Source organism: Sylvia atricapilla, chromosome 2 (genome assembly GCF_009819655.1).
Source record: "Sylvia atricapilla isolate bSylAtr1 chromosome 2, bSylAtr1.pri, whole genome shotgun sequence".
NCBI lineage: Eukaryota > Metazoa > Chordata > Aves > Passeriformes > Sylviidae > Sylvia > Sylvia atricapilla.
In genome coordinates this window covers 24,891,143-24,915,788 of record NC_089141.1, presented here as the reverse complement: position 1 = coordinate 24,915,788, position 24,646 = coordinate 24,891,143, and the positions used below count along the sequence as shown (strand labels likewise).

Genomic DNA, 24,646 nt, shown 5'->3' with positions numbered 1-24,646 from the left:
CCTCTTCTGCACAAAGGTGACATTATGACTCTTTCTCTGTTTTCTTCCCACACCCACGTTTACAGGGCCATTTACTATTCTTTGATCCAGCATGATTAAAAGAACCAGTCCTTCTTTGTGACAATACTGAACATTGTTATCCAGTCATCTTGTCTCACAATTACTGCAGCTTTTATCCTCTCTAACCTCCGCAACCACTGCACTTGCTAATAGGTAATTTGGAGAAGGCTGTTGGAACATCTTTCTTCTTTTGATTGGCTTTGAGGCTGTAAACATTTCATCATGATCTAAAACTTTGATCATGTATTACAGCATAAAAGACACAGAAATGTCTGAGTGTATCAGAAGAAGATTATGATTTCTGTGTTAAGCCATTGGGCATGAGAGTGGCATTAACATCTGTTACAGAGGAAATATTTACTCATGTTATTTGCAGATATTAAGTATTTATCTACTGCTCTGTAAATGGACTCTGGTTCTAAAAACAAAAACCTGACTGGAAATCTTCTTGGTTGTTGATTTTTCACTTAGGGAACTGAAACTCCAGAAGTCTCGAATGCTCTTCACGTTACATTGGTATTCAAAAGGGCCAGCAGGATGGGGCAGGTAAGATACTGAATGTCCTGGGAAAGCTAATGGGAGAGGCTGGTAAAAAGTTCCATTATTAAGGGCTGAATGTGGTACACTAGAGGACACTTTATAGAAAAGAGCTTTTTCAAAACAAGGAAAATTGGTTTCAGTCTTGAAGAGCTTACACATCAGACTGATAAAGGTGACCGTGTAGATGCCATCAGAGTCCAAGGGGCATCATGCAGGGCTTCACTGACGCTGGCCTTTCCAAGCCTGCCTTCTGCAGTATTCCTGGTTGCCAGCAGCAGTGAATGAAGACAGCCAGCAGCCTCTCCCGGCGGGCAGTCCCAGGAAAGCCCGGCCGCCTCGCACCGTCCCACTTAAAGTTTCACCGCTCTTGCTGAGCTATGCGGCGAGTTCTCTCTCCAGTGATCCGAAGGAAAACCTGCCAAGGCCCGAAGGCATCCAGCGGACCGACAAAGAGGCCAGTCAGGCGGTAAACCTGGCGGCTTTGAACTGGAAGGAGTGGAAGCATGACCTGCCGGCGGTGCGGCGGGAAGGGGCCGTTTCCCACACAAGCGGCGGAGACAAACACCCCCGCAGGTGCCAGAGGAGCAGCGGGCCCGTCCCCCCGCGCCTCCCTGAGGGGGACGAGGACAAAGGCGCCTTCCAACCCCTCTCCGGCCGCGTTCCCCGGAGGAGGAGCGGCGGGCAGGGCGGCCGCGGGGTCCCCGAGCAGCCCCCGCCCCTCACGGCGCGGCCCCGCGCTCCTCACGGCGAGGGCGGCGCCGGGGCGGGGGAGGACGCCGTGCCGTGTGTGGGGCGTTCCCGACGGGAATCCTCGGCGAGGGGCTGCCGGCATGTCGGGCCCGCGCTGCCCGCAGTGCGCCCGGCCCTGCGCCTCGCCGCGCCTGCTGCCCTGCCTGCACTCGCTGTGCGAGCCCTGCCTGCGGCGCCTCGGGCCGCCGGAGGGACCGCCGGGCGCCGCCCGCCCCGTCCTGTGCCCGGTGTGCGACGCCGAGCTGTCGCTGCCGGCCGGCGGCGTGGGGCAGCTGCCCCCGGACTGCCTGGCCGGGAGCCGAGCCGGGGCCGCGGCCGCCTGCGACCTCTGCGCCGACGGGGCGGCGGCCGGGCGCTGCCTGACCTGCGGCCTCCGCCTCTGCCGCTTCTGCTGCCGGGCGCACAGGTGAGGGGCGGCCCGGGCGGGGACGGGGGACGCGGCGGCTGGGGCGGCGCGCAGGGACCCGCTCCGGAGCAGAGCGAGAACCGGAGCGTCTCCCGGCTTTTAGCCGCCGCTCACCGCTCCTGCCTGGAGGATGCTCTGTACTCAGGTGGGGACCAGCGAGCTGCTGGCGTAGAATCCTAAAATATCTGGAGTTGGAAGGGACCCACGAGGATCGTGGAGTCCGAGTCCTGGCCCGAGACAGCCCCAGGAATCCCAATGTGCCTGTGAATGTTGTCCAAACTCTTCTTGAACTTCCTGGGAATAGGTACATCAGCCGTGTTAATGGCCATTAACTCAAAAATCAAGCCACCCTTTGCCTCTAGTGGTGTCCACGTGCTGGTTTGCATCTCAGTTTAGTATCACTGGGCAACAGGCATGGGTATGGGCAGATGCTAGCGGGACAGGAGCCTCACATGCTGTTCTGTCCCGTTTTGGAAAAGACACGTCTCCCAAAGGAAAATGGGGAAGTGGCTGCTCTGCCTCTCTCCACCTCCAGGACTATTTACTGTGTGTATGTGTAAAGGCACCCTTAGGCAAAGTGAAAGGAGATTTGTGGAAGTCCTGCCTAGTGTGGTTGCTGCCTGCTGATGATCAACCCACGTGCTTGCCTGCCACATGTTACAGAATTATTGCAGAAAGAAGAGTAACTGCAGCAGTTGGGAGTTGAAGAGGAGAGGGGTGCAGTGACCTGTAACCAGGCAGAGGTCAGGCAGCAGTATAGAAGAAAAGTGATGGAAAGCCTGAATGGCCTTCTGAAGCAAGGAGGTGACAGGCAGGGTCAGAAAAACACCCAGCAGCACAAACCAGGGAAGGCTCAGCCTGGGTTAAGCAACTTCACCCTATTCCCTCCATGTTTGCTGCTCCTTTCTGCTTGATTAGCAAATTCTTTCCCCAGAAGGAACTGAGACATATTCCTCCCTGCCCTGCCCCCCTGCACATACCGGTGCCTGCGGGGAAAATGGTGTAGGCTCTTAGTTACCTTTCCACTCCGGGTGTAATTTTCAGCATACCATTCCGATTAGCTAATGCCTTGTACCCCATGGAGCTGCTGAAGAGTGATAAGAGATCTTGAATAGCAGCCTGCTGCTCTGCCAGGAATAACTGCAGAAAGCAGCAGAAAATTTGTCTCTGTGACCCATTTCCCTGAGTATTTACTCCTATCATTTTTTCACCTCACTGTCATCTACAGACTATCACTTGATTTAGTTGATGTCAGAGCAGAACAAGCACTAAGGAGAACCATTTTGAAAGGATTTCCTGGTGTATAGGGAAGGTTTCTATGGTTCTGAGTGCCGTGGTTGTGCTCCTTCGAACAAATGAGAGAGATCTTAGGCTGAAGTCATGCAACATTGGAAGGCTTTAAAAATGTGGTGATTCCAAGGGAGGTTAGTGGGAAGCAAAAGGAAGAGCTTAAGAGCCTGTGGTGAGGTTGCTTTGTGTTACCAGAGCGACTCTGCAGAGCTTGGTCTCTGGAGTTCCTCTTTGCTTATGGCTTGGAGCTCCCATTGCAACTGCCACAAGTCATTAGTGCAGGAGACAAGTAAGGAGAGGGGGATAACAAGTAAGTTATCCTTCTCAGTAACTACCTTGCAGTGTCCAAAACAGCAGAGAATGGAAATATTCTAGCACTGCCCTGTGACATGATGATGTCTGGGTTGTAACATGTTCTTCGTGTCCCATCCTTGGTTTCATCTGAGCAGGACCTAACCTGGCAACCAGAAGGAAGCCAAGTTTGGCTTTTGGAATATTAAATGTTTTACTCTTTGACTGTCTTCTGGCAGTGGCCTGAACTAGATTTTCCCCTAAGGGAAATTAGAGCTCACTTGCCTTGTGTCTGAAATCAGTGCTGACCATGCAGTCAGGGAGGCTCGAGGAGCCTGAGAGCATCCCCTAAGGTGGGAGGGCTCCACACAGAGCAGCTCGCTCTAGTTCTCAGGGGAGCACAAGTCCTTTCAGGGAATTTCAGTGGAGACAGGAGGGAGCAGTGCACACTATGACTTGCAGTCTGTTGCAGATAGGCATTTGCAAAGGCTCTCAGTTTTTCTATTTCGTATCCAACATGCATAAAGTGATTGGTGTTTGCTCCTGCCTAGGAGACAGAAGAAAACGGCCTCCCATGCTGTGACAGAGCTGGAGAACACCAAGGACTGCAGCCAGGCTGGGAAGCCTCTCCTGTGCCCCTCCCATCCCACAGAGGAGCTCCAGCTGTTCTGCGAGCAGTGTGACCAGCCCGTGTGCCGGGACTGCCTCCTGGGCAGACACCGTCAGCACCCCTGTGACTTCGCCGGCAACGTCATCCACAGGCACGGGGACGCCCTGAGGGAGCTGCTGAGGAGCAGCCAGCAGCACATGGACACCCTGGAGGATGTGCTGAGCCAGGTGGAGGAGATGGGCAGCGCCATCCGCAGTCGTGCGGAGGCCGTGGCGGCAGAGATCTGCCTGTTTGCCAGGGGCTACGTGAAAGCCATTGAGGAGCACCGGGACCGGCTGCTGAAGCAGCTGGAGGACTTGAAGGTGCAGAAGGAAAACCTGCTGCACTTGCAGAAGGCCCAGCTGCAGCAGCTGCTGCTGGACATGAGGACGGGCGTGGAGTTCACAGAGCACTTGCTGATGAGCGGCTCAGATATGGAGATCCTCATCACCAAAGGGGTGGTGTCCAGCCGTCTGACAAAGCTCAACAGCGTGGCTTACAGCACCCAGCCCAGTGTGGATGACAGGATCCAGTTCTCCCCTCACGAGAGGGCGGGGCAGTGTTGCGGCTATGAAGTTTTTGGGGCCGTTCTCAATAAAGTGGTTGATCCAGCCAGATGTACCCTGCATGGGGAAGGTAATGGGGTGCTGTACGGCAGCTAAATGGGAGTGCACTGCTCCCTGAAGTCACCTCTCTGTACCCTCATGTGTGCAGCTTCTGGCACTGTTGGCTCCCTGCTATCCAGGTGTTGACCAGGGGCAGAGGTAGAGGCCCAGCAGAGATTGCAGTGCCTGCCTGTGGGAGCTGTGCTGGGCAGGGAGCCAGGCAGCTTTTCTCATCCAGATGGGCAGAGCATATGGCACTGCCCTCCACACCATCACCAGCCCCAGCATGGGTCTGAGGCACAAGGAGGGCTCACTCAGGGGATGGGAAGGGCACCTGCAATAGCAGGACTTGATTAGCTGGTGGTCCAAGCTGTTCTGCAGCATGAGCCCAGGCAGATAACGCTTTGTGGCTGAGTAAGTTTTTCCCATTACAGATTCTGCTGAGATTGCTGTAGGAATACCTGGCAATACCTTGATGGTTTTATGGATATTTACTCACTAAGGACTTGGAGCTGGGCTACCAAACAGATAATGTTCGGACCGTCACACAGAGCACAGCCAGCTCTGGTCAGTAATGGTCTGTGCAGGGCAAATGAGACAGACTCAGGGCTTGTTCTGTCCATTCCTTGCCAAACTGTACATGTTGAGTTCTCTGGGGCACAGTGGGGTGCTGTTCCTGCTTCCTCTGCCTTGATGCATGGTGCATCTTGGGGCCTTCTGGGAAGGTGCCAGCTGAGCTTAGAGTGACAGGCAAAAAGACTCCCACGGTCTGTACAGATCTCTGGGCTAAACCTGCCAGACATCTCTCAGAACCTACGGCTTCTGCTCTCTCCTGATACCCAGTCGTATGTTGACTTTTCCTGGTGAGTGAAAGGAGCTGTACACCCCAGAAGCAAAGTCCTGACTCTGCTCTGGTGAGGCTGCAAAATAGGTGGGAGGTGGGAGTCATGGCTTGACTTGAACCCTTTGTAGTTCTGTTTGTTTCTGGTTTGGTATTTTGTTTTGTTTTGTTTTTTTCCAGATCTCCACAGTGCCCGTCAGAACCAGCTGAGTGGCTTTACCCTGCTGTGCAAGGACACTACAGGGGAGCGCATGGGGCGGGGAGGAGAGGCTGTGCGGGTCACCATCACCCACAAGGACAAGAGGGACTGGTGGGTATTTCACCCAGGAAATCCCTGGTCACTGGCTTAGCCTTTCTGCCTCCCCTGTCCTGGCTCCCTGCTTGCTCAGGAGGGTGGGAGGATGTGCTTCAGCATGTGGGTCAGAACCTGTAGAGGAAAAGGCACTACTCTTTTTCCTGCAGTGCTTCCTACGGCTTGTGTTTGGCTGGACAGTGATTGCTGAGATTTGTATTAAGTCTTTGAGTGATTTGGGCTTCTTAAAGGATTCAGCTCCTTGTGCGTGTTGCTAGTCAGAGGGAGCTGTTGTTCCTTCTCACTCCTCCCAGCAGTCACCTGGGGCTCCTGCTTTTCTTAACACCTAGTAAGTCATTGCAACCCCTGTATGATAGTCACTAGTCAGACAGAAAGGTCACCAACCCCACGAGTCTCTGACAGCTGATGGACGTGCCTTCTTCATGTTCTGGAGAAAGGATCTGTGTTGTGCTTTTGTCCTTTTTCCTGTAGTTGCAAGCATTGAGTACTTCAGCATGTTTGAAGGTTTCCTAGCAAAACCAGGAAAGGCTGCACTTGGTCTTCTCAGTGTTTCCACAAGGAAAATGACCAACCAGAAAAAATTTATAACTGTTTCCGGAACCACACTTGTCACGAAAGAGCAGCCATGCACGAAAGCAGACCCAACTGAGGTTTAGTTTTTAAGAAAAATATCTATTGTTTTATGGTAGCTGGAACTGGATGCCATCATTAATTTGTTCCAGGAACACTCATGATGGGATGATCTGATGGAAAAAAGGGACAGGATGCTAAAACCCTTTGCTGTGTTGACAAAGCACACAGAAGAAGTGCTGGCTGCACAGATGCTTATCAACAGAGCATCATTCTCCAAGAATATTGTTCCAATGTGCCTTCCTTCCATGAGTTGCACCTATGGGTGTAGGAAGGTGCATGCCTGAAGGATTTCTGGGTTTCTAGGTCGGTAGCCTAGAGGTCGCTGTCGCCACAGTAACTCTGTTTCTTGCTCTTGCCTGTATGCAGTTGCTACACGGATTGCTGAAAGCTAGCTGGCTTTGCTTTGAGACACAACAGCTGCAGAAGAGCATGAAGCATCGCTACACAGTTCATGGCAGGAAATTATGTAGGCAGCTGTATTGATGTGAAATGTTGGGGGTGGGGAATACAGATTATAAACTGTCATGTCATGGGGCCCAGGAGACTTATTAGTGGGGATTAGCAAGAGCACCTTCCTCTATGCAGAGCCGCCTGATAATTATCTGTGGAAAGCTTTCCATCTTCCTGTGGAGCAGGCAATTTATCCACAAATCCCAGCTGAGGCTTTCTTTCTAGCACTCTGTTCACCAGGGTTCCCTGTGAAACACAGTGAGCTTCACTACGAAAAGGGAGAGTTTACCAGCAGGGACCTAGAACTCCTCAGCATGGAAGGAAAGAGTTGGGGACAGTGCAGCTGGGACAGTGGTTAAAGTGATTCAAACCTAGTCTATTGTATCCTGTCTTCTTAATGGGTTTTTCTGGAGGTAACTGTGTACTGAAGCTGTGAATTTACCCCATTTCTGTGGGCTCTTATCTGATGGGATAATCTGACTTGTAAGTGTGCTGTGTGTCATCTTCTACCTTTTTGGTGTGCCGGTTGCTACAAATACTTGCACTGCAACTGGCTTTGTGAGACTTCCTTTGTATGGTAATTGCAGCTTCCAGTAGCAGAGGTGTGTGAAAGCCACTCTAGGCCAAGCTAGGCCAAACTGTGGTTTACATTTAAAGCAGTTTTCTGTCAGTCACTGACCTCTTGGATTTCTCTCTACTGTTCACAGTGCAGTCAAGCCAACAGTGTGTGATAATGGTGATGGGACCTACTGTATTTCCTACATCCCTGAGGAGCCAGGCTTGTATGCTGTCTGCATCTATGTGAAAGGGCAACATGTGCAGGTAGCATTTCTTGTTTCTCTTGCATTGCTGCTTCTTTACCTGCTTTTCTTTTCTTAGGTGTTTGTTTTAAATCTGTCTAAGGATTACTTCTACCACATAGCGGTTTTAGGCTGGGCTTAGTGATCTGTGACTGACAGGGTCACCCAGATGGTGTCTGAGAATGCAGACACATCTGGCAGCAGGCACTGCAGCAGGCTCTCTGTTTGCTTGTCCTCTGCAGGGCTCTCCTTTCACCGTGATGGTGAAGCACAAGTTCCGTGAGCACCAGGGGGTGTTTCACTGCTGCACGTTCTGCTCCAGCGGGGGCCAGAAGGCCGCTCGCTGTGCCTGTGGTGGGACCATGCCAGGTGGGTGCTCAGCTCTCCCTACACTGCTGGGATCAGGAGGGTTTGTTGCACCAGCTCCTCCCTAGTGGATAGAGGTGTGACAAGATACTCTCACCCAGCTCCCACCTTGGACATGCACCAGGAATGTGGTAAATTGTGCCTACACATGTTCTGGTGGGGTGACTGCAGGAGGGAGAAATGCAGCAAGACATACAAAGGGTCTTTAAGGCACATCCCAGACAGAGACCTGAGCGAGCTGTGCAGGAGGTGGGGCAGGGTACCTCAGCCTTTCAGCCCTCTGAGGGAGGCTGAGCAGCCTCCAGTGCACCTTCAGTGTTCCTGTTCCCGTGCTGGCGTGTTGGGAGCTTGTGGGCTGTGTCACACTGTGACCAACTCTGGAGAAGCCTCACTCTATGGTTTGGACAAGAGTTCATCAACTCCCTTACTTGTTTAATCCCAACCATCTTCCCTGTCCTTCATCTGCATGTATCATCACGTTTTGTGTGTTTTTAGGACACAGCTGACCTCTTGTTTTTTCTGTGCTTCATCTGTATCTTTGGCCATAGCCACAAGCAGCTGGCATGTGGTTCTGGCAGGCCATGTATTGCTTTATTCAACAGGCAAAGGAATGGAAATCTTCAGCTTTCCCCAGCTATTGAGATGAGTTTTTCTTTCTTTATGGAGCCCTGGCAATTTTGGCTTTGAATGTGCCATGTTCTCATCAGTACATTTTAGAGAAGTCCTGGGGCCAAAGCCTATAACACACTGGGATTTTGTAGCCTGCTTTGGGTTGAGTCTCTGGTGTCTCTTCTCTTGCAGGTGGGTACCAAGGCTGTGGCCATGGACACAAAGGTCACCCTGGCTGCCACCACTGGTCGTGCTGTGGACAAGTGAAGGAGAGCTCAGAGTGTTTGTGTGGGCCACCCAGTGACACCTCACAGAGGGGTTTGCTCAGGACAGTGGCACTCTGAGCAGCCAGGTGAGCTCCTGGGAGTCCAGGGCACTGCTTCTGGCTGCACCAGGAGCACAAATGATCCATGAGGATCCGTATGATCGATCCCTGTATAGCCTTGCTGCCAGCAAACAGCATGATGGGTGTGAGTTGAGGGGTGGGGAGGATGAGGGAAATAAAGACGTGCCTTATGTTCCACCCAGGGATGTGTATGCAACGTTATTTTGTGCTCAAACAGGAGCAAATTCTGGGAATTGTACTGCAGCCTTCAATTCTGAGGACTTGTAGCCTGTGGGGACATGCTCTAAGGTGAAACTGAGTCTGAGCAGTTACCTCACAGGAGGTGAAGATGTGTCCTATTCTGCAGGGTCAACAGCCTCAGCTGTCCTTCTTGATGAAGTTAAAGCTGCACATTGCAGTACATTCCAAAGGGTTTGTGGTCATGCCTTGGAAAGGCTCGACAACCTGAATATGGTTTTTGCCTCCCTGTTGCACATGCTCTGGATTCCAGCCTTAGATGTGTGCACATAGCACAGTCATGTTTCTGAGAGCTGCTCCTACACTTCTTCCAGGTAAACTGTAGTCTCATGATACCCTGCCTGCAAAGAAGAGGCAAGGCAAGTCAGTAACATATCTGCAGGAAGGCCCAGAAAACCTCATGGCACTGATAGGAACAGGAATCAGAGTGGAATCAGAGGAATCATTCACCTGGCCTGTATGTTCTCTGTGGAGATGATGTGAGACACAGTGCTGCTGGGGGTGATGTGGGAGCAAAGGGAGTGCCCAGCTCACCAAAGGGAAGTAATAGTGGCAGTTTGAGCATCAGTAGGAGTCCCACACACAAGTTTGCAATTGTCTGTCCAGAACTGAAGCACAGGAGATGGAACACAGCAAAACCCCTGGATCTGTCTTGTGCAACCTTGGCAAGGCACTTCTCAACCCATAGCTGGGGAAATGGCATCTGTGATGAGGAAGAAGAGGCACTTCCCTGGAAGGGCAGTTGCCACCCTGCTGGCTGGAGCCAGCTGCTTGCCTGGGTGAAGCAGGCACCCTGCATATCTTCCTTTGCAAAACACATTATGTCATTGAGGCTGGGAACACCACTGCCCTGAAGGTAAGCTTGCCAGTAGGTTTGTGTGGCTAGGGGCTCCTAATTCTGCTTGAGGAACTGGGCACAAAGGTCCCACTGTTGGTCACTCAGGGAGAGGAATGCTGCTCCAATGTCAACAGCAAGGACTGGGTCTTGCTTTCTGCATTATGACAGCTGGCTTGTAAATGGTAGAAGCCTGCACTGTCTGTGTGCCTGCTCAGCCTTAAAAGTCTAATTTGTAGTTTGTTTCTCTTACAGAGCCAGTTTTGGATTTTCTTCCCACCAAAGGAGATAGATATCCTTATGCAAATGCTGGTTATAGCTTTCCATTAATCATTCAGAAAGCTTCCCTGTCAAACAATCAGGGAAGGCTAGGCAGTTTAAATCTCCAGGCTGCTGAGTCTGAAATTCCAAAGTGAAAGTTTAGTTTGAGTTAACCTTTAATGGAACAAATGGTAACTCATTCTCATCCTTGCTATGTAGAGAGTCAGTGCTCAGTGCAGAATGTGATGTCTAATTTTTTGTCTTTCTAATTCTTGCTCCCCACTGCACTAGCTGGGTTGTTTTTTCTCAGAGCCTTCATGCTGTCTTGCAGAGGGAACACATAAGGACAGCACTACCTTCTAGGCACATAAGTTCTGACTAAAAACATCTTAGTCCTCTCAGACAGAGGAATGTGTTTTCTCTTTGTGTTAGGTATCCCTTACACACCCTGTCGCTGACATTTTCCAAGAATCTGTTTGTCAGAATTACACCAGTGAAATTTAAACCCTTCAGGGAACTGCAGCTCTCATTTGACATGGGCAGAGCCGTTTTTGGGCAACTTGAGTCAGGCCCTGGTATTGATTTTTTTCTTTTTGTTTAACTTGAAGGCCCAGCTGGTCCCAGGGATTAGGAAATACTGGCCAGCTACCACTGTGTGCTTGGTGTTTGTTGTACATGAGGGTATCTTGAAGAGCCATCTTCATAAAATGTCCTTAGTCATTTTTTGGGGAGGGGGCTAGATTGGAGTGTCATCCCATTATTTGCCAGCAGCCTTTGCCCTCAGTCTTTCATAATTCAGAGTACTTTGCAAATGAATACATCTTTCTGATCTGCTGGAGTCTGACATTGGATCCCAACAACTATCCCCAAGATAGGCTTCCAGTGCTCTGTTGGTAAACAGGTGGGTAAGGGGTGCATTAGGAATTGTAGTTAGTCTGCTGGGCTATATGATGCTATTTCTGTCCAGCTGATCCTTGAAATAATAAAGGTATTTTCAAGACAGACACTAATGCAGTGCTAACAGAACTGCACTGGTAGATACTGTGGTGGTGTGTTGTTTTTTTTTTTTTTTTCCCAGGTCAAAATCACTTGATAAAATTGCCAGTCTCCAAAATTTGGGAAAAAAATGAACATGGGGAGGGGCTTTTGGAGTCAAGAGAAGAGGATTTACTCCCTCAATAGGGAACGTAGTGTCACTGGGAGAGAAGCCATGAAGAACAAGAGACTGTGGAAAACCTGGGAAGATGCCTGAAGCCTGAATGACTCCATGTAGGATGCTTCCAGAGTCAGGCTCAGGCTAAAGTATCTCTCCTTTGAGAGGCAAAGCACACTGGTGATACGACTGTACTAGTGCGTCTGTTTCACAAGTGTCTGTTTTGTCCCAGAAGATCTCAGAAGCAGAGCAGATTCTGGTTCAGATAGGCTTCTTCTTTTTCCCATAGAAGGTGGTTCACAGGGGTGCACTGGTGGGAATGCCATGTCAGGACAGATCTACATGCAGTTTGTGGAGAACAAACTTTGTGTGTTTGCAGCCCAGAGTGGTTCAGCACCTCCCTCTTTTGAGAAGTGAGGGCTTGTTCGGAGTGCTGCTGCTTCCAGCTTCCCTTCACAGGCAGGTAAGGCTGAGGACAGATACTGCCAGTAAGGCATTGTCAAGTTCTCCTCCTTCCAGATCACTAGTGTTCTCATTTGTGGTGCTTCTCAAGCACCTCTTGACATCATTGTTACAGATGTGAGATCATAAGACTGGAAAGATACCCTTCATTTTGGGTCAAACCCCAAGGAAAACTTGCCTCTTTCAGCTTGGTGGCTGCCTACACCTCTGTGGAATGCTCTGTCAAACTTGGCTACTGGTCAGCTTGCCACAACTTCATCTTCTCCTTCACTGATAGCTCCTGCAGCATTCCAGTGACACTGAAATAAGGTGTGAGCTTCCCATAAGCAGGGGAACTCTTCTGTAGGATACCAGCTCTGGGCCCAGCAAAGCTGGTAGCACTTTGTGCCTGCTGTTGCCTTCTCCTCAGTGAAGGCAGCTGATGTGTCCCAGGTGTTCACCAGCTCTCACAGACCATATGAGACCAGATCCTGCTGTCACATTTGGTTGGATTTGCTAATAAATTCAGGATTGGTAAGAACTGGGCAGATTGGGTAGTCACAGAGCCTTGGTTTCTTTGTGAAGTATCCTGAATACCTCTTGGCGTTTGGTGTGGTTTGTTTGTGGGTGTTTTTTGTTTGTTTGTTTTGTGTTTAGTTGGGGTTTGTGTGTTGTTTGTTTGTTTGCAGTATGAGCATAGAGACAGGAGTAGGCTCCAGCATGAGCTGCTTAGAAATGAATGTGGTATTGCCCTGGTCCTACTGGGGCTGCCTGTGCCTGAGAAGCAGACGTGTTTTTCTAACATGGAAGTAACCTGATTGTTGACTGTGCAATGGGGTGTGCTGGGTGTGCTGTGGCTGACCTGGAGTTAACTGGAGCAGAAGTGGGGTGCCTTGTCTGCCCACTGCACACGTAGCTGTAAATCAGGTGTCACCACAGCCATTAACCAAGTGTCACCGAGAGCAAAAGGATATTTCTTAATGTGCATTTCCCACCAGGCTACTGTGGCCTAGAGCTATTCTTAGCTTCTTGTACTGTACTGCTAAATTATGAGAGGCTTAATAATCAGCAGAATGCTGACAAATAATGATGAGTTTTTTCCCAGATTATCATCACTGACCAGTATTGATTGCCCTTGATTTTAACCTCTGGTTATTGCAGAGAAAGTAGTTTGGTTTTTTTAGGTGCTGGACTGTTCCCAGTTCCTTTGGGCATTCTCAGCTCTGCATGGGAAAGCTGTTCACTCCCACTAACCATCCAAACTTGCTGTAGACAGCTACAGACTGACAAAAATCCCCTTTTTCCCATCCTCCCTGGAACACAGTCCAGATGCAGATGTCAGGATACGCAGGTTCCCTTTCGGGAAACTGAACGTGGTGGTGCAACTCTTTCACAACCTCTCTGCCCTTCCCAACCTGTTATGCCCAAGATCTGCTCATCCTGCCTCCAGCCTCGTCTGAGGCCAAGCCCAGAGGGGAAGACCTTCAGGGTCTTGCAGGTGCCAGTTTCTTTCCTTTACACACTCCAAAGTGGACCACACTGGCAGACCTGAGAGCAGCAGGAGCTGGCCTAGGGAGGCAGAGGTGGTTTGGCCTGAAGGAGTTCAGTGGGATTAAACAGCAGTCAGAAAAGGGGCTGCTGCCAAACCTGTGTGGCTCTGAGAGCGTTACTGAGCTTATAGGAGCCTCTTAGCACAGCACAGAGAGGCAGGGGAAACCCACAGTGCAAATGGGGCCAGGAGCGGGACTCGCAGGTGGGACCTCTCTGCCCAGTGCCAGGAAAGTGTTTGGAGATTTTTGTAGGGAGACCTGAGCTGGTCCTGGTTATGACACAGCCCCTCAGTGATGGGTAAGCTGCAGATCTCCTGGGACACTTGTGCACTCTAACCCCGGGATTAGCTGGCTACCAAACCACAAGCTGTGCTGTTTTTTGTCTTAAATAAAACATGTTTCTTAAATGGGCGTGTAGGAGGTCTCTCCCGTTGCCCCAGTGTCTAACCAGACCTGCCTGCTTATGACTGCCCTGGGCTGGGGGGAGTTGAGATGTTCAGTGTTTCCTCATTCCTGAGAGTTCAGTGCTTGGGCTTACCACTCCTTAGCTGCATTCAGTTATTTAAGCAGGACAGCTTGAGAGGATATGTCATGCAATGGACAGGGGCTGTGCTGAACAGTGTGGGACCTTCAGGCATCTACATCTACACAGCATTGTCTCCATAGATACTGTGACCATGGCATCCCAAGGCCAGGTGATTTTCTGGAGGTATGGTACTATCTGCACTTGCCTTGGCAGAGGGGAGGGAGGAAATTGCATTTTTCAGACTCTATCACCCTGCTGCCAGGAGCTCTCAAGGCAGCAGTTCTTTGCAGCTTAACTGTACTGCACTTACTCAAGCTACTTAAATACCAGTACAGCTTGTTTTATACAATTTGTAAGGCCATTTATATATCAGACACCCATGTGCAGGTCATCAGCTGTAGTTGAGATGGAGATACATGTCCTAGAACTCTGCATTTGCTAGAATTTGCTATCCCAGGGTTGAATGCTGTGGTAGATTGGGGTAGTAATGCTTGAGGAAGGGTGTATTCCTGCTGTTGTATTTTGGGGGTTTGATGGCTTGAGGAAGGCACCCTTCTTCTGCTGGTCCTCAGAGAGCTACTTGTGTTTCCATCACATCAGCTTGCTGTGGGGAGAAAGAAACTGTCCTCCAGAAGTTTCCTTGCAGGAGTAAGAGCTGGGAAAACATTTTTAAACTGATTTGTGCCTCTCATTTCAATTACCCCGTTTCCTTTGGAGCTATTGACCAAGTGCTGGTGAAATAAAATTGGAAAAAGAAGTTATAAAAATATCTACCTCGCATCTTTATATCCTGATTAGTTGGAAATAACCCCCACCAGATGGATAAAAGTGCAAATTTTTCATCCTCTAGTGAATGTGGACTGAGCTCTTCATCCAAACCTCACTGCTTGAATAGAGGCAGCAACAAGCTATGTCTTTCCATCCCAGGTGTGGACTTTCCAGGCTGGATGGAGACAGTGCTGTGTGAGACAGTCCTGCTGGCATTTATTTTGTGAAAAAGATTTCACCTGTTACCTGTATCTGTCCCACCAGAGTGAAACAGCAGTGGGGAGAAGGACAGGTCGTGCGTGAACAGAAAAGACCTCACACATGAGCTTTGTAACATGGAGCATCAAGGAAGAATTAAATAACAATATTATCTGCACATTTTCACTGACAGAAGTGAGGTTGCCTGTAGACACAATGTCAGAGTGTGAAGAGTATTCCCTGGGCACTGTATTCCTCATGCGTTTGGAATGCATGCAATAACCTGCTCTGTTATTCTCCAGAGGTAGCCCAGCCAGCCTTTGTCAGGGAAATTAAATAACTGATGGGTGTGAAAAAATGCACATCTATCCCTCGCTGCTCTAAAAGCCTTCCTCCTGCTCTGCCAGTGCCTCTGCCTGCCCTGCTAGGCAGCAGCAGGTTACTGGGAGAAGCAGGCTTCATTCAGGGACATCTGCTCTTCAGGCTAATCCTGAAATGCAGAAACAGACCAGAGAAAGGGGTGATTTTCCCAGGAAGTTTCTGAGAAGCAGTGAGAGATTTCTGATGATTTCAGGAAAAAAACAAAACCAGTCAAGGAAACAAAACCAAAACATCCCCAACAAAACCCCCCGAGGTGCTGAAAAAAGTTGAGTTCTGCAATCATCAGCTGCGTATTGGAATAGAAACCCTGTTGTTTTGGGTTACCACTGCCATTTCTTTTCCACAGTAAATTTACTTTGCTATAAGGAGGAAGGCAAAGCACCTTCAGTATCTTAATCTTCCAGTTCTTTTGTCCCTCTAAGCCCATTCCTGAGGGAAAGCTTAGTCTGAGGGGAGCTAGAGATCTGGAGGATTAGGACTGCTGCCTATCACAGCCAGGCTGCCAGCCTCTCCCCTATCCCCAGGCTGTAGCCAGCAGCATTCAGGCAGGGAATGAATAGATGAATTTTGTAGGAGAAGGGAATACAGATGACCTCGCCCCGAAAAGTAACAGCTATGTTAATTACCCAATACAGCCTCGCCCTTGATGAGTCACAGATATGTCCAATAAAGATAAGTGTGATTAAAGGGAGCGAGTTAGCTCGTGAAGAAAATCATCATGAAGGAGGAGGATCCTGGGGAGAATCCCTGCTGTGAGGTCATTCTGGGTCTGCAGTCAGAGTCTGTTGTTGGAACCTGCAGTCACAATCTAGCCAGGTAAAAGCCTGTATTCCAAGTCTGCAAACCAATCCATGCAGTCATGGTTTAGCAGGAAATAACCAGCAGTCAGAAGCTGCCAGGGAAACCTACAGCAGGAGCTTGCTGCAGCCAGAGTCAGTGAATAGTTGGAGTCAGGATGGCTGAGCTGTAAAGAGGAATAAACCAGGACCCTTTTCATGCTGTGATGAACAAGAAGTCTGTCTTGGCTCATTTCTACCCTCTAACAAGAGGGCTGCTGCAACAGAATTTAATGCCAGATTTGGTTCTAGTTTGATTCCTAGTTTGGCTGATGAGGAACAGGACAATGGAGAATAGGGTAGGGAGGCACAGAGCAGCATCCCACAGGCTGCCAAATAGATACTGGGAACTAAGAGTGGTGTCAGGGCTCCAACTGGTGCAGCCGCAGCTACATCAGTCTGTTTCTATGCTTTTAAAACATTAAAACATACCAGGGTTGCTGATGCACAGAAAATTGCTTTTTGCTTGAAGTGCTTGAACTGGACTGCTGCAAGACACAGCTACCACCAGTATGTGGCTAGGATTCCTCTCATTCACTCTGCACTCAAGATCTACTTGTTACACATGGTGGGCACACAGCAAGTGTTTGTAAGGATCTTGTGATTCCTGGATCTTGCAGTTTCTGCAGAGGAAACTCCAGAGGTACTAATGTCTCCTTCGCCCTCACAAGGGATGTTGAAGTAGGCAGTAGCATCTGCATACCCAAAATTGCCGCTCCCCCTGTGACAAATGAGCAGCTTTTTCAATCAGCCCTGCTGGTGCTGTGGAGCATGGGTGGGTAGCTGCTCTCTGCATGCAATGCTAGCAATGCTTTCAGCCATGGGGAAAGGTGGCACCAGCACAGGACAGAAGCATTGGTGTGCCCTGTTTGTGCTGGTGTGTATGTTTGTCTGTGAGTAAGCTGAGGATGGTTTTGGACAGAAGAGTTTGAGGGCAGAGGTGGTATTCAGGCCAGAGGGTACGTTCAAGGACCAGAGGTAAGTGTGGTGGCAGTTGAAGCATTCAGGGACTGCACAGGAGGTCATCCCGGCTCCTTGTCCGCCTGCCATACCTCCCAGCATTTACTGTAACCCTCTAGCAGCATCCCTCAGCTCTGAGCAATTTCTTCCCTGCCTGTCCTTGGCAAGAAGGATTGTGAGATATGGGGATAAAGGTGAGTCACAACTGTTGTGTAGCTGCTGCTTGCTTTGTGCTCCCAGGCTCCCATGAGAGCTGAGGCCTGTCATGGCAACCTTGGCTGAGTTTATAGCAGCTATCTTACTCTAGGATCAACTCCCAGAGTGGAAATTGGTAGAGCTCCTTAAGGAGATGGATATTATTCAACATACATGAATACTTGGCATCTTCCCCAGAACAGGAAAGCACAGGCTGTCCCACAGGGAGCCTAGCTGGGACCTTGAGTGACTCGGGATTGAGCCCCGTGGGACATGGCAAGGTTTTGCTGGAAGCTGTCATGCTGCAGGATCCACAGGAGCCATCAAAGTCCCCATCCCACAGGCTCCTGGGGGAGGCAGTGGCTGGGTCCCCAGCTGCCTGGTGCCCATGGCTGGGTGATATCCATGGCCTTTCTGCCAGCAGGGTTGGCTGTGATCCACCATGAGGGATTAGGTGGAGAACTGCTGTCCATCCCAGCCACGGCTGAAAGCTGGTGGCAGTGGGGAAGAAGCCAGATGTGACATCTCCCAGCTCTGAGGGCATCTAGGCAGAGCTTGGTATGGATGTGAATGTGTGTATGGATTTGTGTGAACCGTTATCTGGAGGTACCTCGTATTTTGGTGAAATACAGAGTTCTGATCTCTTCTAAGCATGTGCAAACAAGGCTTCCTCAGACAACTTCCCAGTGGCTTTAAGGATGAGGATGCAAGGGAGACAGTGGGAGGGCAAACAAGTCTGCAACATCTCCCTTTTTCTCTGTTCCCTCTTTCAGCCCACCTTCCCTGCTGTTCCCTGTGGGAGAGGCTTGTTCCCATGGCACGATTCTCTAGAGTTCCATATCAGCGCTGTGATCGTGGCATCTCTGGAAATTGAGCAAGTCACAGATGCAGGCACACATCAGTGGTGGGAGGAGTCCATGGTTGTAGGGACACTGAGGGACTCTCCTGTGGGAGGCTGCCCGGTGTGTTGGGCAAAGTGTGCTGCAAACCAGTAAGTGCTGCTGAAGCAGAGCAGCTGATTTTGTGTAGGCAGAAGAGCTGTGACCTCTCACAGCCTGCAGCTCTCTGGGCTTCTTTGAGACTGCTGGGCATGAGCCCCAGAATATACCTGTGGGGTTTGTGGGGAGCTGCTTCAGGGCTTTGCTCTGGTTGGGACCTGAGTTTGCTGCCACAGCCCCTCAGTCCACAGGAAAACATGCCTGTTCTCACATGACAGCTCCACTGGCTGTGGTGGGAGTCCATACCCAGCCATGCTTCTGGGTCTGTCCAAGCTGGGCTGTGCCTGGCAAGGCTGGAGCTGTGCTGATCCATGACATGCTGCCTTTCTTCTCCTCTGGCGTGGCTGCTCCACCTATGTGGCAAGTGGTCCTCTCCTCAGCCTCTCATTGAACAGCCCATTACTCATCCCCACATGGAGCATCCCAAATTCAACCAGCTCAGAAAAACGGCCCTGTTTCCTGACCCCTCCTGCACATTCCCTGCCTTGTTCCTGGTGTCTCCTGGGGTCAGGGGCTTTGCTCACTCCCTGGTCACTCAAAAGTGCCAGCAGAGACTGACTTGCTTATGTTTCAGGGAATGTGGAGAGAAGCATCTTGCACTGGGGCCAGCTGCCTGCTCTCAAAGGCAAAGCCTGGGTCTCTTGCCACATGGTCCCCCACTGCTGATGACAAATGCTGCTCACCTGAATGTTCATCACTATTGTCATCATGTGCTTCACCCATCTGCCTCATTCTGGGTTTGTGGCTCACCTGCCTCCACCTCCTTCCTGCAGACAGCTCTGCAGGTGGGTGGTACAGGCATGGGCTGTGAAAAGAGGTGGCTCTGTGCTAATGTTGTCCTTTCTTTTTTCCCCACTAGCATGACTACAGTCATTGTCATTCTGGCTGTGGTGATCGCCCTGATCATTGGCTTTGGTGTCTCAGGTATGTGACTGCTCAGATTTTTTGCAGTTACTGGTGGGTGATGAACTTCTGCTCTGCCTCTGCCTCCGTGTGTCCATCCTGTGCACGGGTTGAGGTGTGATCAAGTGTGGAAGTGCCGCCTGCTGCCCTTTAACAAAGGCTGGGTAGGTGTGGTGCAGCCTGTGCTGCTGGAGGTGTAGTGGTGTGTCAGCTGAAATTTCCTTCGGCTTGGAGCCCCAAACCTACACAGAAATTCCTGCACATGCTCTGCTCCTTCTCCCGGATAGGATGAGATGATGGGATGGTATTTTTTGTGAAATCAGAAACCATCTGCCAGGATGAGGCACCTTTCCAAGGTGCATCACAGACAACAAAAATGTGTTGCTTTGGTGTTGGCCAAAGTGCAGCTTCCTTGGAATGTGCTGAATGAGGATGGTGGTAGGGAAGGGCTGCATGAGAAAGAAGACCTGGCTCTAGGAATTCTTAGGCTCACAGCTTAGGATTTGAGAAGCTGACTTTACTTAAATGAAAAAAAATAATTTGGATTTCAGTGAGGGGGAAAGAGCTGCTATCTCTCTGCCAGCATTATGCCTTCCAATCACATTTATATTGCATAAGGGGAGGTCCTGACTAAGAAAAGACATAAAAACCAACCTTTTCTAGCAACTGTAAAGAGAAAAATCCCTGACATGTGTAAGTAAGCAAGAAAATACCACATGAATTCTTCCCAAATGAGTAAGAAGAGCTACTTTTTGAAGCACTCTTTTGCTAAAGAAACTCCTCTGCTTTATCTTAGCATACAATCCATGGGATGTGACCTCTACTAGCAGCACTGGTAGCTGCCACTTGTGGCCTTGCCATGTGCCAGTGCCTGTTCAGCCTCAGGCTTGGTTCATGACAGCCACAGGGCAGCCTGGCCTTTCTCCAGCCTCCTCACTCTCTCCTTGCAGGAAGGCACTCCATCGGTGTGACGGCGCTGTCGTCTCCAGGGAACGTTGGCCAGCGCAGCATCCTGGGCTGCACTTTTGAGCCTGACATCTGGATGGACAGCATCACGATCCAGTGGGCCAAGGAGGGAGTAGCTGGGCTGGTTCACGAGTTTAAGGGTGGGAAGGACCACCTGCAAGAGCAAGATCCCTCATTTCTGGGCCGCACGGCCATATTTGTGGACCAGGTGATCGGTGGGAATGCTTCCCTGGAGCTGAAGGATGTGCAGCTCTCCGATGCTGGCACCTACCAGTGCTCTGTCACCACAGCCAGAGGGAGTGGGGCAGCAGTGCTGCGGTACAGGACAGGAGGTGAGGGCTATCCTGCTGCAAAACACGTGCTAGTGTGTCTTGGTTTAACCTACCTCTGCTTATGATGGTGCTGCATCCCTGAGTAGGGTATTTTTCTGGCTTTTACAGGGATATTTACGGCCTTACCCCCTCTTTTGACATCCTTGTTCCAGAAAAGGTCATAATCTTGATAACGTGGTAACTATCTCTCTCTAGAATCTCCAGTCAGAAGTGGTACATAGTAAAAACTGTAGTGTATTTAATATATTTTTCTCAGTTTTTCTAAAGTATTCAGTTTTTTTAAAATTACTACCAAAGTAACAAACCTCTGATATCCATAGTTCTCTGAAACATTACATATTTGCAAGAGTTGGTCTTCCAGGAGAGATCTGGAAACCACCTGGTCCTCAACCTCTTCCAGTGAAATGAATCTAGCTGTAATAACATGTCACCTCCCAAGTGGCCATCTCATGTTGAGACTGATGAATGAGCCCCCTGAAGGTCTCCTCCAGTCTGCAGTCTTTGCACCCTCTCTCTCATCCTATGGCCAGAATTGCTGCCCTACAGCTCAGATTGGGTGAGGAAATGCCCTCAGACCTCTCCACGTGAAAGAGGATTTTGGCTCAAGCCTGAGGGCTGCAAATGTTCCATGGGGAGTTTGTCCCCTATCCCTCCTTGAAACTTTATGGATCTGCCTGCCTTTGTGCTGCTTGAGTAATCGACACAGAAAAGGCATTAGAAAGAACATGTGAAATGTTGTAATGGTTTTGATTTCCAACATAGCTGTAATACCTGTTCTGTGTGGAAAGAAGACATGCTCCTTTTAGCTGATTTTCTTCAGCTCATCCTTTCACTAGTTCACCTCCAGATCATACCACCCAAAGCCAAAGCTGATGAATACTGAAGGCAGCTGTCCTGTGCTTTAGCTGTGTAAGCCCTCCTTATTCCAGGTCTGCAGGGGATTGCTCAGGAGAGAAAATGGCCTCAAGTTGCAGCAGGGGAAGTTTAGATTTAACATTAAGAAAAATTTGCTCATGGGAAGGGTTATCAAGCCCTGGAACAGGCTGCCCAGTGGAGTCACCTACTATCCCTGGAGATTTAAAATACGTGCATTTATGGTTATGGTGTAGTGGCGGACTTAATGCTGGGTTAACAGCTGGACTTGATCTTAAAGGTCTCTTCCAACCTTAACAATTCTGCAACTCTGTGAAGCTGTAGATGTTGTTCAGGCCCCCTTCTCAGTGAGTGGAGAGGGTGAATCATCTTTCCCCCGTTATTAAGAATAACTAAAAGACTCTGAAGCTATGTCACAATAGCAGATCCTGTCAAGCTGGACTGCTTTGATCCATTGTAGTCATCCTTCCATGGCCCAACCTGCACCGAGTTCTGTCTGAGCCTGTTTTTGGCTACAGGCAGTGCTGTGCTGCTAAGCAGCAAGCAGCCCAGAAACACCTGGGACTGGTAGCTGCAGTTGGGTACTTCATGCTCAGTTCCTATCACTTGCCTTGTTTTGACTCTCCCTGTTTTCCCTCCCAAAGCCTTCAGCATCCCCGTGGTGCAGGTGGAGAGCAGCAGCCACGGGGACACGCTGCAGTGCGAGGCCCCACGTTGGTTCCCTTGTCCTGCCGTGCGGTGGACAGCCTGCAGTGACACTGGGGAGCACCTGCCCCACACTGCCAACACCAGCTACGAGCTGAACCCCGAAAACATCACTGTGAAGGTGGTTTCCCTCCTGCACAACATCACTGCTAATGCCACCTACACCTGCATGATTGAAAACAGCATTGCCAAGGCTGCGGTCAACATTGGAGTGACAGGTAGGGTTCAACACCACCCAGAGAGCACAGGCATGGGGGAGAGGAGAGTTTCAGCATGGTTCCTGGTGCACCAGAGGTGTCCTGCAGCAGCTGTGTCAGTCAAGGAAGGGACTGAAAGCATGGCTAATCCAACCACTACTCTCTGTCCCTGGGATGAATTAAAGGGTCTGTGTTTGCTCCTGCTATCTCATATGCTTCTCATGGTATTGATTATCACCTTGGCATGGGGACAGAACTGCCAGGGGACCAGAAAGAGGGACACACTTCAAAGGAGTGTATCGCTTGGAATGTTAACCAAAACCAAACCAACGAACAAAAGCTCGCATCTTTTGACACTTTCTTTAGCCAGTTCAGCTTAGATCCCATTTATGTACCAAACCAACAGGCCCCTTCAGCATTATTGATGACAATGGCCCAGTCCCTTTATTCAAAAGGCCTTTTTACTCAAAGAAAATCAAACTTTCCAAAGGTCCTGAATATCTTCTCCTATTCTACATTAGAAGGTCCATAATGCTTCTGCAGCCAGGACTTCATTGCAATTGGTCTTCAGTACAAGAGGCAGGGTCTATCTTCATCCATATTCAGAAAAGTGGGAAGGAATAAATACATGTATTTTATTTCCCTGCTGTGTTCCTGTTCTGGTAGCCTCTCACTATTCTTCTGCTACAGATTTCAGCATTACAAAGGTGACTAACTTGCAGCTGGTGAGCCTGAATGCAGAGTCAGCGTCATCCTCCTTTCCAGCCTGTCACTGGATGCTTCTGCTTCCCTTGTACCTGCTGTCAATATAAAGCCTCTATAAAGCAATTGGAAACTTCGCTGGACCTGGAGGTAAGCTTGGAAAGTGAAACTCATATATGTACGATATACAGAGACCCTCTTAGGGAGTTTGGCTGCAGCAGCAGACCTATCTCAAGCCTGCTAGAATAGGAGAATATCTTTCCCCTCTGCTCATCCTTTCCCCAGCCCCACCTTTAGGTGGGACACATGGCTTGTCCCTCCCACAGGCTCCCTGATGGCTTCTCCCATCACTTTCTGCAACCAGAGAGATCCTTCTCTTGCACTGTCAACTGTCAGCTTTTACTTTTCCCCTCGTTCTCTCTCCTGTGCACCCTCTGGACCTGGGCTGCAGCACACAGATGCAAGGCTTTTTCCTCTCTCTCCCTGCTCACAAGACCTGCTACAGTACAAGCCTTACTTGCTCCCACTTTACACTACTCCACAGTACAGTGTGCTGTCTCCATAACTACTAGAGACACCTTGAACATGGCTAGAGGGAGCTGCTAGCCTGAGCAATCCCCTGGAGTTGTGGAATAGGAGGGCTGCACACAGCCAAAGCACAGGACAGCTGCCTTCAGTATCTGCTGGCTTTGGGTGATAGGACCTGGAGGTGAGCTGGTGAAAGGGCGAGCTAAAGAAAATCAGCTAAAAGGAACATGTTTCTGTTTCCACAGAGAATGGGTATCACAGCCATGTTGATGGCAGGACTCACTTCAGGCTTTCCTCCCTCTAGGCATGAGTACTTCAGGAGTTCCTGCTGGTTCCAGGGCACACAGTAACACGAGCATGAAATTAGCTGATTATTCTTGTGTTACTATTTCTTACCCACACAAACAACAGGATATTTTGTTTGGCTTCACAAAGAGAACAAGGAATATGATAAGGAGAATTGTATAAAGGAAGAGTTCTGATTGCAGGACAAGATATGTTCCCTTGTCTGATCTAACACAGTGACCAGAACTCTGATCATGAGCAGAAGTTCACGCACAAACAGGAAAAGGGTTTCCTGCAATACAGCTGAGAACAGCCCCTTCAGAATACTAAAAGCAAGCAAACCTTAACTCCCACCAAACAGATTTGATTCACCCCTCTCTTGGCTTGTGATTCTCTGACTGTACTAATAAAACTGTGAATAAGAGAGCCACTTAATCTCCTCCATCTTCTTGGAATGCTAAAATCAAACCCCCCTTCTGAAAAAGATGTGAATGGCAGGACAGCAGTAAGTCAGAAAACTGCCAGCAAGCTTGGGATATCCTAGCAAAGACAAACCACATCTGAAGTCCTGTACGAGGAGTGATGATTGCATTTGTAATGTGAAATAAAAGAGGAACAGATACGTAGACACCAGACAGAAAACTAACATACAGTATGAGGAGGAAAAGGAGACTAGTAAGATACTACTGGAAGGTTCAAATTTAGAATCAAATCTATTAAACCGAGATAGAGCCAGATTTTCCTTTTTGGCTTTTTTAAATGTGTTATTTGGCACTCCCTATCTATTCCTGTCTGTTACTGTATTATTCATATTACAGGACTGCTTTCACTTCCACTTTTTAACCAGATTTGATCTTTGTCTTATCA

The 24,646-nt window shown here is 49.6% G+C and overlaps 2 protein-coding genes across 2 annotated transcripts; both read left to right on the top strand.

Annotated features, from left to right (window-relative positions):
- Positions 1 to 1,430: 1,430 nt before the first annotated feature.
- TRIM45 (tripartite motif containing 45) lies at positions 1,431 to 9,085 on the top strand. Its single transcript, XM_066338430.1, has 6 exons — positions 1,431 to 1,756; positions 3,889 to 4,622; positions 5,613 to 5,742; positions 7,536 to 7,650; positions 7,871 to 7,997; positions 8,796 to 9,085. Exons 1-6 carry the CDS (start codon positions 1,431 to 1,433, stop codon positions 8,945 to 8,947), a joined length of 1,584 nt encoding a protein of 527 aa, XP_066194527.1. The 3' UTR covers positions 8,948 to 9,085.
- Positions 9,086 to 14,103: 5,018 nt separating this feature from the next.
- Positions 14,104 to 23,107, top strand: LOC136375489 (V-set domain-containing T-cell activation inhibitor 1-like). Its single transcript, XM_066341024.1, has 5 exons — positions 14,104 to 14,135; positions 19,148 to 19,212; positions 20,142 to 20,489; positions 22,007 to 22,285; positions 22,931 to 23,107. The coding sequence occupies exons 1-5, from the start codon at positions 14,104 to 14,106 to the stop codon at positions 23,074 to 23,076; spliced, it is 870 nt and encodes a 289-aa protein (XP_066197121.1). The 3' UTR covers positions 23,077 to 23,107.
- The last annotated feature ends 1,539 nt before the right edge of the window (positions 23,108 to 24,646 follow it).